This window comes from Lipophrys pholis (genome assembly GCF_963383615.2).
Source record: "Lipophrys pholis genome assembly, chromosome: 8".
NCBI lineage: Eukaryota > Metazoa > Chordata > Actinopteri > Blenniiformes > Blenniidae > Lipophrys > Lipophrys pholis.
In genome coordinates this window covers 31,730,932-31,750,101 of record NC_137630.1, presented here as the reverse complement: position 1 = coordinate 31,750,101, position 19,170 = coordinate 31,730,932, and the positions used below count along the sequence as shown (strand labels likewise).

The following is a 19,170-nucleotide window of genomic DNA, read 5'->3' as shown; positions in this document are numbered from 1 at the left end:
AAAAACCAAAACCTCAGCATGAATAGTCACAGTTCTTAATGTTCTTTCTTTAAAATGTGTAATCTGGTGGCCACATCCTACACACCTCTGAGTACCACCGTAAAGAAGAACAAGGTTCCAGGAATGAGGAGATTAAAAACCGCCCCAGGTCCGTGGTCACTCTGTTTACTCTCAGACGGGACTTTAAATCATTTGATCAAAAACTCAAAATCTGATAAAAGAAGCCACTTTTGTACACGGACTCTCAAAACACAATTAAAGTTTGCGTTTTCACTTAAAGAGTTGTCGGGTATGCGAGGCCTCTGTCTCACTGAACCATCTTGTGGTGTAAAGTGGTACTGCAAGATGAGTCAACCTGGGGCTATTTATACAATCTTGCTGTAACGGACTGGGAACAGCACAGAAAGGTGAGGGTATCCCGAGGTCACGACCTTCATTCAGGCTCACGGCAGCGTGCAGCTGAAGAGGCTCTTTAGCGTGTGAACGCCTGGAGGGGATCTTTAACCTCGACCACGACCGCCATCCACCGCCCCTTCACTGCTTCCTTCCCACACATTCTCCCTCTGATGAGATGTTGAAAACCGGAATGTTGCACAAACATGTGAAATTTGCTCATCGTTGAATCAGATTTCATCCTGCAGCGTAAAATCCCAGAGTTCAGTGACGATGGTGTGCCTCTCAATAGTCATGCTTCATGTTAAGGAGCTGGGAAGTCCAAGGGAAGCTGCCTGTCAGCAGAGGGACGCACGTGTTTACCGTCACATTGCACATTTATTTTGATATCAAGCATGAGGTTGTAATGTCTGTTTTGTCCACTGGGAGGCGGCAGTGATGCACCGTTCTGTGTTGAAGCCACACCGCCCCCCCCCCCCCCCCCCCCCCCCCCCCCATTGGTCAGTATAACTGTTAATCTGTTAATCTGCACAGCCAGAAAATCCCTGGTTGGAGTCTTTGTCTGGCTGCTGGTGTGTCTTCACATGGGATCAACTCCATTTTTAAGGAAATCATAATTTCTTCTAATGTGGAACCTGAGCTGATGCTGAAACTTCATTTACAACTTTTCAGTGCCGCATCGAGTCGCAGCTCGTCAGCCCCCCCCCCCCCCCCCCCCCCCCCACACACACACACACACACCTGAAGCCCCTGGCCCCCCCACATACCTTTGACACACACACTAGGACAAAGGCCGCTGTGTTTCAGCTGCTTTGGTTGCAGAGTCCAGTTAATCACAGTTTGTACATTTCTACTTTGGGTTTTTTAGGATATATAATTTCTAATTATATTCACACACGTACAGAGTGTGAATATTATTCAAAGTGATTTGCTGGAGTTGTTTCTGGCTTTACTGCAGCGGCTTTGCTTTTATTTATATATAAAAAACAGAAACAACCTTTGAGATTAAACGTGTGTTAAGAATCTGAGCATTTCTCTAAGTTCTGTGGAGTTTTGTGGCAATAAACCCACTCCTCCTCTTCCTCCTCCTCTCTCCCTGTCTTTTGTCCTCACCCTGTCCTCCTCTCCCTCTCTTTATCCTTCCATCTCTCTTGCCCGTCCTTTTGTCCTCTTTCTGTCTCGTTCAGATGCCAGCCGACTTCAAAGTGGGCTGGAGAGAAAGAGGGAGAGAGCTGCAGTTTCAACGGAATGAGTTATCAGTGGAACTGCAGACAAACATTTCTGTGTAATGTAGAAGTGGAAGAAGCAGAACTAAATACACTTTTAACCACTCATCAGATCATCCGACACCGTCAATAGAACTGTGAGACGCTCTATGAACTGGAAAGAATTAATTGATTCTTGTTGTTTCAGGGAGCAGAGGGCCACCGTGTGTGTGTCTTTGTTGAAGAGAACAAAAGAGAAGGGCATGTATGTACCTGCCCCACACACACACACACACACACACACACACACACACACACACACACACACACACACACACACACACACACAAACTTAAGCCGTCTGCTTCCAACCCAAAACATTCTCCTCCCGAGCCCCCAGCACTGTGTGTGTGTGTGTGTGTGTGTGTGTGTGTGTGTGTGTGTGTGTGTGTGTGTGTGTGTGTGTGTGTGTGTGTGTGTGTGTGTGTGTGTGTGTGTGTGTGTGTGTGTGTGTGTGTGTGTGTGTGTGTGTGTGTTGAATACAACGATAAGAGCTTTAAGCAGAGTTTTGGACTGGGTGCAGGTAGACAGATGGATTTAGATGGAGCCGTCTGGCCTTCAGCTCAGAGATGAAACGACGTCAGAATCTCAGACTGAGAAGTTTCCCCGTCGCTGACGACAGAATGAAGTAGTTGCAGTATTACAGGGAGTACACGCGGTACTTGGACCACCATCACGCCCAGCGCGGCTATCTGCCTCTATGAGCGAGTCACTGCGATTTTGTTTTATTGTTTTATTTTGACAGTCACCGTAATAACAATCCAACTTGGTGGTTTTATTTTGACAGTCACCGTAATAACGATCCAACTGTCCATTGATACTGTTTAGAGCCCATTGTTCACTGCTGTGTGTGTGTGTGTGTGTGTGTGTGTGTGTGTGTGTGTGTGTGTGTGTGTGTGTGTGTGTGTGTGTGTGTGTGGTTTCATTACAAAAGCAAACAATAGCGCCAGCTAGTGGCCTAACACAGGTACTACATTGTTTTCAGCCGTTCTGCTGTTTCCGTGGTAATGGAAATCATTTTCAAAACATTGCCGTGTAAACGTGAAACTTTTCGTAAATACAGAAAAAGTGAGCTCCCCCATAAGATGCCCCAGCCTCGTTAGCATTTAGCATTAGCCTGTATTCGCAGTCACTGCAAATACTATTTCCCTTCGCCAGTGAAAGTTGGGTGAAGGTTCTGTTTTTATCTGCGTGTATTTTATTGGTTTGTATGTATGTATTGTACCAATTTTTTGCGAAAACTATTTAGTTGGATTGTATGAATGATGATTTGTCATCATTCAAGGACCTATTGATTAGATTCTGGGACGTTACCGATTAACTGTTTCCGAAAAAAATCTCAAAAAACTGAAAAATAAAATCCCACACAAAACGGATGCGAGAGGCACCTCATGGAGGAAAATCAAAGGAGATCAGCGTCTGTTGCCATGGCGACGCTCCCCGCCCAGTGTCAGTAAGCGTCGATGTGACGATACGATGTAACAAATGTGCCGTTGGCGAAGGTCTGCGCTCTATCGAGTGTAGCTCTAGTTTTAAGTACGAAGGTGACTGATGTCAGACCCCCCCCCCCCCCCCCCCACACACACACACACACACACACACATTTAAAACAACAACAGCGTAGAGATCATCTTCTCGTCCTCGTCTCTGAACCTCTGGAAAACGTCTCCTCAGACTGAATAATAGAGGGTAAAGAGAAGAGCGGCAGAGAACTCTTTATTGTGACTCGCAAACATCCTGAGGAATGTTGGAGTGTGTCAGTGAATGAAGCTCCGCTGCATTAACACACCGTCTCCAGACTCCTTCAAACTGCAGGAGGTGTGTGTGTGTGTGTGTGTGTGTGTGTGTGTGTGTGTGTGTGTGTGTGTGTGTGTGTGTGTGTGTGTGTGTGTGTGTGTGTCTCCACAGGTCAGAGTTCAGCATGTGCTGCACAGACGATGGAGGAAGTGGACGTGTGAGAGAGAGTTCTGGACTCTGGACAGTGAGGACGACACAAACAGCAATAATTCAACCCTCGGCAAAAAAACTAAACAACAAACAAACAAACAAACGGTCACAGCAGCGAGTGTGAGCCTCATGTTTACATGTTTACATGTTTACAGCCCCAATCTTCTCACACTCGACACACAAGGATTAATCTTCCGGTCTGATTCAGGAGGGCTTTTGTGCTCAGTTCTTCATTTATCTGTTTGTTTATTTCCCACAATTTCACACATACAACCAGGGATTTTGACTTGCGTGTGAAATATGTGAAAACTGTGAAAGATAATCGACCCCCAAAGAAGCATGGAGCAACTTAATCTGCACATTTTAACCGAGGATTGCTCAACCACAGCTGACATCATCAGCCAGGATTAATTAGTGCAAACTTACAGTGTAGAGATCTACAATGACCAAGATTTAGCTGCAATAACAAATATATGTCTGTATATAAATAAACAAACAAACATTTCCCACAAAACAAGACGTGACTAAATGTGTCCATGTACTGAGAGGAAGCAGTTTAACCCTGTGAGTACTGAGCCGGTGTCATCCCAGTTAGAGTAAGTTAGAGTAAGTTAATGATTTGTAACATTTCAGTGCCGCAGGATGAACAGGAATGAATTTTACACATAAAGACACTTGGTTCCTTTGGAATAGTAACGCAGCATTGGTTTAAAATCACTGCCGGGGAAAGAATAAAAGAAGCTGATGTCCGTCGCAAACCTTCACAGAAAAGACAAAAAAAAAACACAACCACAATATATATATATATATATATATATATATATATATATATATATATATATATATATATTGCTTCTATTACATATGATGAGAAATAGCCAATAATAACCTTAATATCACGATATATCGCCCGTATATATATATATATATAAGTTAATTTTGATGACCCAGACGGACGAAAATCGTGCTGTTTGTGGGACATTTAAGCGAGAGCTATTCGTTCTGCGCACCACGGCTGTAGTAACTAGCAGTTCTGCACATGCTCAGTAGAGCCAGTCTGAACAAGGTTTCCTCCACAGTGTCATGACTCCTTGTCCATGTTCTCCTGGGACTTGGCACTTTTATTTTGACAGTCACCATAATAACAATCCAACTTGGTACTTTTATTTTGACAGTCACCTTAATAACAATCCAACTTGGTACTTTTATTTTGACAGTCACCATAATAACAACCCAACCTGGTACTTTTATTTTGACAGTCACCGTAATAACAATCCAACCTGGTACTTTTATTTTGACAGTCACCATAATAACAATCCAACTTGGTACTTTTATTTTGACAGTCACCATAATAACAACCCAACCTGGTACTTTTATTTTGACAGTCACCGTAATAACAATCCAACTTGGTACTTTTATTTTGACAGTCACCATAATAACAACCCAACCTGGTGGTCTGTCCACTGCAATGTTCTCCCAGTGTTAATGTTTAGAGCTCGTTGTTCTCTGCCGACTGTGTGTGGGGTTTCATTACAAAAACTAACAATAGCGCCAACTCGTGGCCCAACATGAAAACTACATCGTTTTCAAAAAGTTGCCATACAAACGCAAAACTTTTCTGAAATGAAAACACAAATAATGAGTTTTCATTTGAAACTCTGTCATGTAACGTGGGTCTTATTGAAATAACAGAGCTGCTCTCTCATCTGGATGTTAGGCTGCTAATGCTCATCACAGTTATGGTGGATACTCGTTAATGCTCAGAGAGAGAGAGAGAGAGAGAGAGAGAGAGAGAGAGAGAGAGAGAGAGAGAGAGAGAGAGAGAGAGAGAGAGAGAGAGAGAGAGAGAACAACTCAGATTCAATGTACAACAATTGTGACAAAGTCACTGAAACTTAAATAATGAAATTTAAATGATTTGTTTAAAGCTGTGGAGTAGCCTGTGATTTTAAAACAACCTCCTGGTCTGATCTGCAAAATGGAGGAAACGTAGAGAAAGTCTGGATGAAAGAGAAGCAGGACGTCTGACGTGAGAACAAACGATATGAAAACCTGGAAAAAAGAAGGTGAAACGAGAAAGAAAAGAGCAAAATGGTAAAAGAGGGAGAGGAAGAAAAAGGCCTCGTCGTCTCACCTCACTAATCCTCCCTTTCTCTCCCAACTCTATAACTAATCTACTTCCTGGTTGCCACGGAGACCGAAGGAGAGGCCACTTGTTGTCGGAGTAACTACTAACTGCCCCATCGATTGAACCCACTTACCCCCCGCTGATCTCTGCACACAGAAACGAAGAGGCTCCAGTTTGTTTGAAAAGAGGACGGTTGGGAAGAGAGCAGAGGAAAGGAGCCACTGAGTCCACAAGCATCCCACAATGCACTGTGTGCATGCCATTAGCATTAGCATTAGCATTAGCATTAGCAGCCTGGCATGAGCCCGTAGCCACATGAAGTATTGCTGAATAAAAGTTCCCTTCCCGTGTAACTTCATCACTCCATTTCTTTCCTGAAGCGCTAACGCCAACATTATAGAGCATCTTCCTCCTCTAACATCCAGATTATAGAGCACCTTCCTCTAACATCCAGATTATAGAGCATCTTCCTCCTCTAACATCCAGATTATAGAGCACCTTCCTCTAACATCCAGATTATAGAGCATCTTCCTCATAACATCAGATTATAAGCATCTTCCTCCTCTAACATCCAGATTATAGAGCACCTTCCCCATAACATCAGATTATAAGCATCTTCCTCCTCTAACATCCAGATTATAGAGCATCTTCCCCATAACATCAGATTATAAAGCATCTTCCTCTTAACATCCACATTATAGAGCATCTTCCTCCTCTAACATCCACATTATAGAGCACCTTCCTCTTAACATCCAGATTTTAGAGCATCTTCCTCCTCTAACATCCAGATTATAGACCACCTTCCCCTAACATCCAGATTATAGAGCCTCTTCCTCTTAACATCAGATTATAGAGCATCTTCCTCCTCTAACATCCACATTATAGAGCACCTTCCTCTTAGCATCCAGATTATAGAGCATATTCCTCCTCTAACATCCAGATTATAGAGCATCTCCCTCCTCTAACATCCAGATCATAGAGCATCTTCCTCCTCTAACATCCACATTATAGAGCATCTTCCTCTTAACATCCAGATTATAGAGCATCTTCCTCTTAACATCCAGATTTTAGAGCATCTTCCTCCTCTAACATCAGATTATAGAGCATCTTCCTCATCACATCCAGATTATAAAGTGTCTCCTCTAACATCCAGATTATAGAGCACTGTCCTCCTCTAACATCAGATTATAGAGCATCTTCCCCCTTCTTCCTCCACTAACTTCAATTTACGTCATTCAGCTAATTTGTCCAAGTAACTAATTACTTATTATTTTCAGTGACGGTCGGTTGCGTAACTCCACTACTTGTTAACGAAGTGTTGTTAATGAAATGTTAACGAAGTGTTGTTAACGAAGTGTAATCACGTACTAATTATCAGTAATTCACACAAAACAGCGAATAGAGAAACCAAATGACGTGAGCAGAGTAACTTGGGTTTGCTCTGTGGCGGCGAAACGCTTTCATCTCCTCGAGTGTCTCCACTGCCTCATTACATGGCACTGGTCCAGGAGAAACACACACACACACACACACACACACACACACACACACACACACACACACACACACACACACACACACACACACACACACACACACACACACACACACACACACACACACACACACACACACACACACACACACAGAGTTTGTGCCTCGTCGTCACTTTGTGTTTACGTCTTTTGAGTCCGTCCTCTCTCAGCACCAGCTTCCACACGGCCCCAACCATCTTCATGACACGAATGCTGAGGATGCAACACGAATGCACGACATGAATTCTAATGTCCACAACACAAAGTACAAAAAGACACAAGACTAATGCTTAAGTCCAGTCGAACATGAATGCTGAAGTGTGCAGCACCGATGCTGAACGACACAACACACGTGACCACAGCATGAACCTGAAAGCCAAAAATGCTAATGCTAATGCCCATAGTGAAATAAGATATGCTCCACAACATGAATGCTAAAGCCAAAACACCTCTTCTAAAGTCCACCACGCGAATGCTTCAGTCCACAGCATGAATGCCAGTGTTCCTGAGAAGTATAAAAACCTCAACTTGAAATGCTGGAACTACGACAACAATGCTAAAGTCCACAACACAAGCAGCATGAAGTCCCATGTTCATAACACGAATGCTCAAGTCTGCATCACCCATGCTGAATCACACATTGACCACAACATGAAGGCCAACGCCACAAAATGAAAGTCGACAAATTCGGGAGCAAAACACTGAAAGTTGAGTGACGTGACGAATCCACAGCTTCCTGGTATCACCTGACCAAAGTTCAGTCAGCAGGCTCCGCCCACACCTGAAGATCCTCAGACTCAGAGCTGAAACACTTTTATTGCCGGTCTGGTGAATAATTGTTGGATCAGCTGCAGGTTGTGAAGCTGTGAGTCGTTTGTGTTTGTGTTCAGCACCTGTCTCCTGCTGCCGCTGTGTGTGTGTGTGTGGCCCGAGTCACCATTTGTTGGTGTGTGTGTGTGTGTGTGTGTGTGTGTGTGTGTGTGTGTGTGTGTGTGTGTGTGTGTGTGTGTGTGTGTGTGTGTGTGTGTGTGTCCCGAGTCACCATTTGTTGGTGTGTGTGTGTGTGTGTGTGTGTGTGTGTGTGTGTGTGTGTGTGTGTGTGTGTGTGTGTGTGTGTGTGTGTGTTTGGTTCCACTCAGAATAAAAAGCATTTTTCTTCAGCTCTCACCTCATGAATAACTTTCTGTACGAGGCCTAGTTTCACTGTGCTTCTTTTAGGTAAGTTGTGTACGGTGGCCACAGCACAACACGACAACAAAAACCCACAACACGACAACAAAAGTCATAACACAACTTTTTACTGTTGTGTTGTGACTTTCTGTTGATGTCATTTCCACATTTCCAGAATGTGTCGGTGTTCTAGAATGTGTTTGTTCTAGAATGTGTTAGTTCTGGAATTTGTTAGTTCTGGATTGTGTTTGTTCTAAAATGTGTTAGTGTTCTAGGATGTGTTAGTATTCTAGAATGTGTTAGTATTCTAGAATGTGTTAGTTCTAGAATGTGTTAGTGTTCTAGAATGTTAGTATTCTAGAATGTGTTAGTGTTCTAGGATGTGTTAGTGTTCTAGAATGTTAGTATTCTAGAATGTGTTAGCTCTAGAATGTGTTAGTTCTAGAATGTGTTAGTGTTCTAGAATGTTAGTATTCTAGAATGTGTTAGTGTTCTAGGATGTGTTAGTGTTCTAGAATGTTAGTATTCTAGAATGTGTTAGCTCTAGAATGTGTTAGTTCTAGAATGTTAGTATTCTAGAATGTGTTAGCTCTAGAATGTGTTAGTTCTAGAATGTGTTAGTGTTCTAGAATGTTAGTATTGTAGAATGTGTTAGTGTTCTAGGATGTGTTAGTGTTCTAGAATGTGTTAGTATTCTAGAATGTGTTAGTATTCTAGAATGCGTTCTAGAATGTGTTAGTATTCTAGAATGTGGTAGTGTTCTAGAATGTTAGTATTCTAGAATGTGTTAGTTCTAGAATGTGGTAGTGTTCTAGAATGTTAGTATTCTAGAATGTGTTAGTGTTCTAGGATGTGTTAGTATTCTAGAATGTGTTAGCTCTAGAATGTGTTAGTGTTCTAGGATGTGTTAGTATTCTAGAATGTGTTAGTTCTAGAATGTGTTAGTATTCTAGAATGCGTTCTAGAATGTGTTAGTATTCGAGAATGTGTTAGTTCTAGAACGTGTTAGTATTCTAGAATGTGTTAGTTCTAGAACGTGTTAGTATTCTAGAATGTGTTAGCTCTAGAATGTGTTCGTGTTCTAGAATGTGTTAGTTCTAGAATGTGTTAGTATTCTAGAATGTGTTAGTTCTAGAATGTGTTAGTATTCTAGAAAGTGTTGGTTCTAGAATGTGTTAGTATTCTAGAATGTGTTAGTTCTAGAATGTGTTAGTATTCTAGAATGTGTTGGTGTTCTAGGATGTGTTAGTTCTAGAATGTGTTAGTTCTAGAATGTGTTAGTTCTAGAATGTGTTAGTTCTAGAAAGTTAGTTCTAGAAAGTGTCAGTGTCCTGGAATGTGTTAGTTCTAGAATGTAATCGTGTTCTAGAATGTTTGAGGCTTCTTGAAAGCAGAGTAGTTTTGAAAATGTATTCTATAGTTCTATATTTGTGAACGTTGTGGTGTCTGCCAGAGCTCTAGAAAGTTAGTTCTAGAATGTGTTTGTGTTCTAGAATGTGTCAGATTTCTCCAGTAGTTTCATTTCTGGAACTTCTCCTAAACCTGAAACTCTCTGTGATGGAAACATTCAGATTCCATTGATTTATTTCCTTCTTCTTCCTTCTAAAACTGGGATTGGAGTTTCAGTGAAGTTTGGTCGTTTAGCATCAGAGCCGAATCTGTGATGAAGACCTGAAAGTGAGAGACGAGGAAGAGATGAGGGTGAGAGAGGAGGAGGAGGATGAGAAAAGCGAGTAGAGTGGCGGGGGGCAGTGCCTCCCTCCGGCCGCTGGGGAAGGGCCTAACCCGGCGGAGGGAGGAGCGGGGCGGAGGGGCACTCAGTCGGTGAGGTTCTGCCGGGTGGAGTGACACTCACACGGAGGAGTCGGACCTCGACGCACCCACCGCTCTCCGGGACTTTACGGACTCCCGCCTCCTTCCTCGCTGCTTCCCCTCCACATGCCCCGCAGTTAACTCCTCTCCTCCCCGGACACTTCGCAGCTCTTCCCCGGCTCGGACGGACAGGTGGCGGACGGAGAGGATGTGGCGGTGCGCTGCGCTCCGCTGGCCGGCTCTGCTGCTGCTGCTGCTGCTGGCCGCCTGCTGCCGCCCCGCGGCCGCCCAGGAGCTGCCCACCAACGGGGTGAACGGCTACAGCCTCCACCCGCCCTACTTCAACCTGGCCGAGGGCACCAAGATCACCGCCACCGCCACCTGCGGGGAGGACGACGGCGGCCGCACCGTACACGACCTGTACTGCAAGCTGGTGGGGGGCCCGGTGTCCGGAGACCCGAGCCAGACCATCCAGGTGAGAGCAGAACCCCCAGAACCCCCACACAACACACCAGAACACTTTAGAACCACGCATCTACAGTAATCCAGACTTTTTAACCACCTGCCCTTCTCTGATGAGCCATCACCAAACTCACAATGAACTTTTTCTTCTGTGGTGCTCGAAATTCAGATTAAACAGATTTTGCTTTGCTGGATTGCAGCAGGACTTTAAAGGGGCGCTAATGCGAGAGACAGTACCACTGATGTCCAGTGGGTGGCAGTGTGGAGTCGCTTCATGGTCTGCATGTTCTCTCAGGGTTTTTACTGGTTGGTCCAGATTGGATCCAGTGGGTAAACTAATTCTACTTTATTAAATCTCCTTTGGGGAAATTCTTTTTTTCCACACTGACCTTCCTGGTTCTCGGGTGCCGTCACATTACGGCGCTCCAGGGAGCTGATGGGGGTCAAGGGTCTCGCTCAGGGACTCACAGTGGGGATAGAACCCACCAACCTCTGCTTCTCTAACGTCTCGGCCACGCAAACATTATGAAGACGCTCTAGCTCCCTCTCTGTGTAAACGGGGGAATTCAAAATCCTGCCGTGTAAGCATGAAACCTTTCTCACATGGAAACGTAAAACACGATAAAATATTACTTGTATCTTTAGAGGCGTTTATTGTTTTCTAAGTTAAATATGATGATGTATGGTCTTGTTATAAAAGACCCTTGACTTTCAATTGAACTAAATGTTTATGTGGGTCTTGCAGTTACTTAATATTACATCGTGTATCTGTTAAAGAAATCTGGCACGAATGAGTTTCTGTGTCCATCTTCCTTCAGTCAGACTCTAAATTTCTTTAGTTTACGATAAAGTTATACCTATGAAGGACTTCGGCCAGTGTCGTGCTTGTTGTACGTTTCTTATACGAGTTTCATTATCTGCCTCTTCCTCATGAGAACCGGCAAGACATCGTGTTGTATATTTATATTATAATACATGCACGTTTCTGAGAATTATTGTTAAGATTATTTTTAATGTCTTGGGCTAATTTAGGAAATTGCATTTGCAATTGTTAAAGTCTCAGTATGGAGAGAGGCAGAGTGACTCACTGTACCATCTTGTGGTTTAAAGTGGTATTACATGACTCACATTACAGTGTTGTGGTTAGCTTGTTAACTTTGATGGATTTGTCACGAGTTTTGACGCTAAATATTACTGCTTTTGTTTATTTTATTTTGTAAAAGATTATTTAGAACTCTTTTGCTCTTGGGTTATTTTAATGCACTTTTTGAATAAAACTGAAATGGAAATGTTTAAAAGTAACTAAAAACAATTGTCAATGTGCAGGAATCACCATCATGATCGCATTGCTATTCATATATAACGTTTAAATTGTGCCGGACAAATATACTTGTACGTCATCAAGCTAATATCTGTATTCGTCTGCTCATGTAATACCAGTTTCAGCCACAAGGTGGTGCATTGGTTCGGTGTAGTAACCTGTATGCACTTATACTGCACACTGCCGAGAGCCTCAAAGAGAACAGACCCGCAGCTATAGTATTTATTTGAAATCCCGATTAAAAAGCCGGCGGGGTCGTCACCGTGTTCGATTCCCAGCCTCCACACGTCTGTGGGGTCGGCACCGTGTTCGATTCCCAGCCTCCACACGTCAGTGGGGTCAGCACCGTGTTCGATTCCCAGCCTCCACACGTCAGTGGGGTCAGCACCGTGTTCGATTCCCAGCCTCCACACGTCAGTGGGGGTCGGCACCGTGTTCGATTCCCAGCCTCCACACGTCAGTGGGGTCAGCACCGTGTTCGATTCCCAGCCTCCACACGTCAGTGGGGTCGGCACCGTGTTCGATTCCCAGCCTCCACACATCAGTGGGGTAGGCACCGTGTTCGATTCCCAGCCTCCACACGTCAGTGGGGTAGGCACCGTGTTCGATTCCCAGCCTCCACACATCAGTGGGGTAGGCACCGTGTTCGATTCCCAGCCTCCACACGTCAGTGGGGTAGGCACCGTGTTCGATTCCCAGCCTCCACACATCAGTTGGGTCAGCACCGTGCACATGTCTCCAGCCGCTCTGCCAAGTCATTATTTCATGCACTGCTTCCTTTGTGGGACTTGGCAGCACTTTTAACACGGGGAAACTTACGTAAGGATGGGGCAACTTTTCTCCCTCTGCCAGTGGATGCCACAGAAGTCTCTCCGGTCAGCCGGACTGCAGTGGGTTTCCGATGAGCTTTTAATGTGGCGGGGAGATTGCGAGCTCGTAAACATGTCGTCAGGAGGCTCGTCGCGAGGTTAATCATTGAGGAGACGGAGTTCACCAGTTAACCATTAAGACAGCACTCTGGGTGATAACGTGAAGGTTTATTGCTCTCCCTCTCTCTCTCTCTCTCTCTCTCTCTCTCTCTCTCTCTCTCTCTCTCTCTCCCACCTGTTCCCCACATTCCTGGCGGTGACTGACCCGTGTCGTCCAATCAGGCCGGGTTTAGCCGCTCTCTTACCGCGAGATTATCCGTCCCACGGCGCCGCTTCCTCTCAGGGTTTATCAGAACGTCGGAGCTCCGGTCAGAAACATCAAGACAGAAATCATCTGAGAAATTAATCCCTGAATAAAGTCAAAACAGATTAAGCATCAAAAATCAAACCAGGACTTGTGCGGACCGAGCCCCCCGGTGACACGCCAACCATTTCAAGTGGGAAAAAAAACACAAAACGTCCGTGGCGTCCCGCCTGTGCTTGGAGACGTCGATGCCGCGGCTCCCGGGGTGGAACTTTTTAAAAACTCTCGGACTTCGTCGCCGTGTGGACGGGCGAAAAACAACGCTTCCTGGAAACAGTCGGGCTCCGTCTCTTCTCCTGCTCCTGCTCACCACCGCCGTAGTTCTTCTGCACATGCTCAGTAGCTTTGAAGTGACACTAACATACAGTATATAGAGTATTCAGATTAGATCCGTAGAAACAGACATTTTAATTATTTCCTAAATCCATGGAAACCATAGATACATGCACACACAACATCCCGACTGTTGTTTTCTTTTATCACTTTATTTACAAATATTTTTGCTTCAATTAAGAGTCGAGGTTTAGAAAACTCAGGCTCACCAAGGAAAACCCTTTAGTTTTTAATTTAAATTCTGTTATGAAGTTTACGTTTTCCCCCTCTGCGTTCTTTCCTCTGCAACCTGCTTTTCTCACAGTGGTGAAGTGGTGAGTTCTGGAAATCTCCACAACGAACCTCCAGAAACCTGCTCATGAGCTCGGAGAGCTCTGCTTTATGTGTGCAGGTTAAGAGGGTTAGCCCACTTGTTGGGTTTACCGCGCACACACACACACACACACACACACACACACACACACACACACACACACACACACACACACACACACACACACACACACACACACACACACACACACACACACACATACACATACATACACACACAGATCCTGTTTTGATTTGAGAGAAAGACACAGGAGTGTTTTTATCACAAAGCACAGGAGGAAGATGAGGAGGAGGAAGAGGAGGAGGAGGAGGAGGAGGAGGAGGAGGAGGAGGAGGAGGAAAACATGAATCCACTCACACTGAGTCTGTTGAAACGACGACGACGCTTGGAGCCACCGTAAAACACAACTTTTTGAACAGGTTGAACTGTTTTGAAAAAGGCTGCGTCTCCATGGAGACGGCAGAAACACTGCTACTGCACATGTGCACCACAGTAACAAGTAGTTCTGCACATGCTCAGTAGAGCCAGTCAAAACAAAGTTTCCGCCATGGTGTCATGACTCCCAGTCCATGTTCTCCTGGGACTTGGTACTTTTATTTGTTTCCGGTTTCATTACAAAAACAAACAGCGGCCACTAGTGGCCCAACGTGAAAACTACGTCAGTAACAGGAAACTTTACAGAAATTATAGTGCAAAAAAACGATGCGTTTCTATTACATGATCTCGGTGTTAAAGCCTGAATTTTCGTGCAAACAGAAGATGCAGGTGAGCAGACTGGAGGGAGGTTAGGTGAGAAACATCAGACTTCTCTGTCAGACGGACTTTTATACTGAAGGCCTAGAAAAGGACGGAATGCAGAGAGGAATGAAGAGCACCCCAAAGAATGTTTTCAGCGCGGAGAGGAGACTTCAGCTCTCCAGGTGGTCTTCCTTCACCGAGGAGGAACACTGAAAGAAATGGCGTGGAAATGGAGGCGACAGCCTGACAGAAACTCTCCAGGGTGGGAAACATTTGACCTCCTTCAGCTCACGGCACTGAGCCTCCGAGGAGGAAGAGGAGGAGGAAGAGGAGGTGATCTGCTGCCCTCTGGTTGAACATGAATACTGAACTACAAGAGTGTAGTTTTTAGTCATTTGATCCATTTTTACATTTTTAAGCTCAGCTTGTTATTAAATGAGAGTTTTAAGACGGGGAGTCAAACATCAGGCCGAATCCAAGCCACCAAAGTAATGGTCCGAAAATACTAAGAAAACCTAGATTTATTCTTCTTTAACAGATTTCCTCGGTTTTGTGACGCCACACAACACTGAGACCCGAGCGGAGATCTCCATGACGCCGCCGTGAGAGCTTGCGAGTTCGCGTCGGCCTCATCGGGGGGGGAAGTTTGTGAAAACACCCAGAATGCAACAGTTTTCTAGACATTCCACTGAATTTCTCGTCATTAAAATTGGCTCCATGTTGAGCTTGTCATCTTTTTCTGTAGTAATTGTTGTCATAATGTACACTCTGCACCACGACAAAGAAACAAACCTTAAAGTGTAAAATCAATTGTTAGTGAGGTTTTATTTCTATATAAAGAAACTGGGCTGAATGTGGCTCCGGAACTAAAACCAGTTCGACACTCCTGACAACAGAAGCTTCACTCGCTCATGTGGCTCTAAACTTTCCTGGGAAAGTTACCAGTTGGGAATATTTACACAGCCGGAAAAAGGGAGGAGTCAGATGTTGAGTGGTGTTCTTTCTCCTCGGCGACCTGCAGTGATCGTATCTCTGAACCCCGGAGCTTTTGTTCAGGCCCAGGCTTGTTTAGGTTCACCACTGGGGGGTCAATTGCTCGGACCTCCAGGGGTTGAGAAAGATTTAGTTCCTGGAGAGGTGAAGACGCATACCGACGCATACCGACGCATACCGACGCATACCGACGCATACCGACGCATACCGACGCATACCGACACTTCCTACGTTACTCTCGGCGTTACTCTCGGCGTTACTCTCGGCGTTGCACTCGGCGTTACTCTCGGCGTTGCACTCGGCGTTCCGCTGCGATTCACTCCTCTTTCTTCTGGAGGTACCGAGGTCCAAACGAAAGCTCAGAGGGGACAGGGCCTTTTCTGTTGCAGCCCCTCTGTTGTGGAATGAGCTCCACTGCCCCCCCCCCCCCCCCTCACTGTCCACTTTTAAAACTAATCTTAAAACCCACTTTTATTCCTTGGCTTTTAACCATGTTTGAGACTCTGTCCCTGGTTTTATTGTTGCCAATCTATTGTTTGTTTATTGTATTTCACTGTTTTTACTCTTTACTCTTTACTGTACTTTTTTATTTTACTCTTTTATTGGAAAGCACTTTGGCCTCAGCCACAACTGTTTTAAAGTGCTGTATAAATAAAGCTGACTTGACTCTTAGCTGTAGTTCCTTTTAATGGAAAAGCTGGAGAATGTGTGAATCCTGGTGAGGAACACGACCCGGAGTGAAGCCGCAGAGCAAAGACGGATGACGTGTCTAAGACGTCTTCAGGGAACCAGAATGAAAGGGGTTTTTGTACGTCTTTCCTGGACTTTGCATGGACGACCTGTCTGGACGTCATAAACATCCAAACAAAACCCTTGGATGACGTTTAGCAATGTGTCTATGTGACTCCACCTGGGATGAAACCCAAACCTCTTTCATGTACAATTGTTGAGTGTGACACATAAAAAAACCGAACTTGACTGATTTCTTCTAGAACTGTGAGCTTCTCTGTCGGTTCATTTACCGAACGTAGAGCTCGTTCAGGATTATTAATCTGGTGTGTTGAAGTTGATGGTAGATCCAGTGGAGACTGAACTTGCCAAGCTTTTTAGAATCCTCCTCTCACAATCTGCTTTAATGGCGTTACGATTTGTGTCGCTCATGCAATGTTGTAATAGTTCCATTTCTATAAGTTTGATCTGCACATCTTGCAGAATGCAGCTTCTCCAGGTCATTCACCAGTGCTGATCATCTCACCAGTGTTTTATGGTGCCTCTGGTGGCAGGAAAAGTTTTTTTTTTTTTTTTTCCCCCACAATTCTTTTGCTGTTATTCAACACTGTATTCTCAACTTTCGGACAAAACAATCAAGCCTGAAGCTCAAACACTAAATTTATGACACTTGAAAGGCTGGAAGAAGAAAGCCATCCTGAATAACACTGAGGTGTAACGTGAGAGACGCTGCTTGTCTCTTCACACTCTGGAAACTTGAACTCGGTCGCTTCTGGGTTTTGAAAGGAAATCCCTCTTTTAATGCGATACTGAAACATTATTCATGTTGTTGTTGTTTTGGTTTTTTTTGAGAATCGGCGCTGAAATGTAAAAAAGTAACCCGGGACCTCTCGGAGTTTGCACCGCGATGAGAAAGTAGTTTAAAACACAATGAAACAATAAAGACAGCAAGCTTTGTGCTGTTTTTCTGTGATACTATAGCAGTTTTCCATTGTCGTACAGTGACATCTAGTGGTCATAGATGATATGCACTAGAATGTTTTGATAAAAGTCTATTAAGTAATAATTAACCAGCCAAATAATTATTAAAAAAAAAGCAAAACGTACGAGTTATAATCCAGAAACTATGGTTGTCATAAACCAGTGTTTGATCGTTTTCATAACGTAAAACAATGAAGCTCATGAAGACTTTATCTCAGGTGTCGAATGAAATCCCTCCACCGACTGATTTCAATGGGAACTATGCCGATCTGTTGAGGCTCGTCTCTCTACGTACAAAAAGTGATTAGAAATATCGCAGCTTTTATACTTGATCCACCGATCCAATGCTGAGGACTGAGTGTTTGGCGTAACTACCACTACCACTCTACCAGTGTTTGGCGTAACTACCACTACCACTCTACCAGTGTTTGGCGTAACTACCACTACCACTCTACCAGTGTTTGGCGTAACTACCACTACCACACTACCAGTGTTTGGCGTAACTACCACTACCACACTACCAGTGTTTGGCGTAACTACCACTACCACACTACCAGTGTTTGGCGTAACTACCACTACCACTCTACCAGTGTTTGGCGTAACTACCACTACCACACTACCAGTGTTTGGCGTAACTACCACTACCACTCTACCAGTGTTTGGCGTAACTACCACTACCACACTACCAGTGTTTGGCGTAACTACCACTACCACTCTACCAGTGTTTGGCGTAACTACCACTACCACTCTACCAGTGTTTGGCGTAACTACCACTACCACACTACCAGTGTTTGGCGTAACTACCACTACCACACTACCAGTGTTTGGCGTAACTACCACTACCACACTACCAGTGTTTGGCGTAACTACCACTACCACACTACCAGTGTTTGGCGTAACTACCACTACCACTCTACCAGTGTTTGGCGTAACTACCACTACCACACTACCAGTGTTTGGCGTAACTACCACTACCACTCTACCAGTGTTTGGCGTAACTACCACTACCACACTACCAGTGTTTGGCGTAACTACCACTACCACTCTACCAGTGTTTGGCGTAACTACCACTACCACACTACCAGTGTTTGGCGTAACTACCACTACCACTCTACCAGTGTTTGGCGTAACTACCACTACCACACTACCAGTGTTCGGTCCAGTCACTGTTTTTTTAAAAAAAACAAGTCAAACACTTTGTAAACCAAAGAATACCACCTCAAAGCTCAGTTTTTTATTTGGTGAACATGTGATAACGATATGATTCGCAATGAATTCTAACACTAGATGATGTTTCAGATTTGCTCTTCCAGATAACAGTGCTCTTTCTCTTTTTTGATCACACATTTCGGTCATATTTCGGTTGTTTGTCCTGCTTCTCGTGCCTCAGTCACGCCTCTGGACCGACGGAGCAGGTTTTCTAAGCTCTGCCCTCGTCCTCCTCTCTTCAGGGTCAGTACTGTGACATCTGCAGCCAGGGCGACAGCGACCGCGCCCACCCCATCACCAACGCCATCGACGGGACGGAGCGATGGTGGCAGAGCCCGCCGCTGTCCCGCAGCACCGAGTTCAACGAGGTCAACGTCACCCTGGACCTGGGGCAGGTAGGAACCGTCCCAACGCCGACCTCCGACCCGGCTCACACTCTCGTTTCGCTCCGTTGTTTCGCTCCGACCCGGCACGGAGGCCGGGTCGGAGCGGTTCTTTTTCAATGGTACCGTTGTCGTGTAAATGGACCCCCAAAGAGCGCAAAGGGAAGTTTTTGCATGCTGCAGCTGGTCACTGGATCCCACAGA

General features: G+C 44.8%; 1 protein-coding gene across 1 annotated transcript in view; it reads left to right on the top strand.

Annotated features, from left to right (window-relative positions):
• Positions 1 to 10,458: 10,458 nt before the first annotated feature.
• Positions 10,459 to 19,170, top strand: part of lama5 (laminin, alpha 5) — a gene marked incomplete at its 5' end in the record, with an annotated part of 93,379 nt that continues 84,667 nt past the window's right edge. Inside the window, 2 exons of the mRNA XM_080468580.1 lie at positions 10,459 to 10,725; positions 18,826 to 18,978. Coding sequence (XP_080324706.1) covers positions 10,459 to 10,725; positions 18,826 to 18,978 — 420 coding nt within the window. The remainder of the gene's footprint in view (positions 10,726 to 18,825; positions 18,979 to 19,170) is intronic.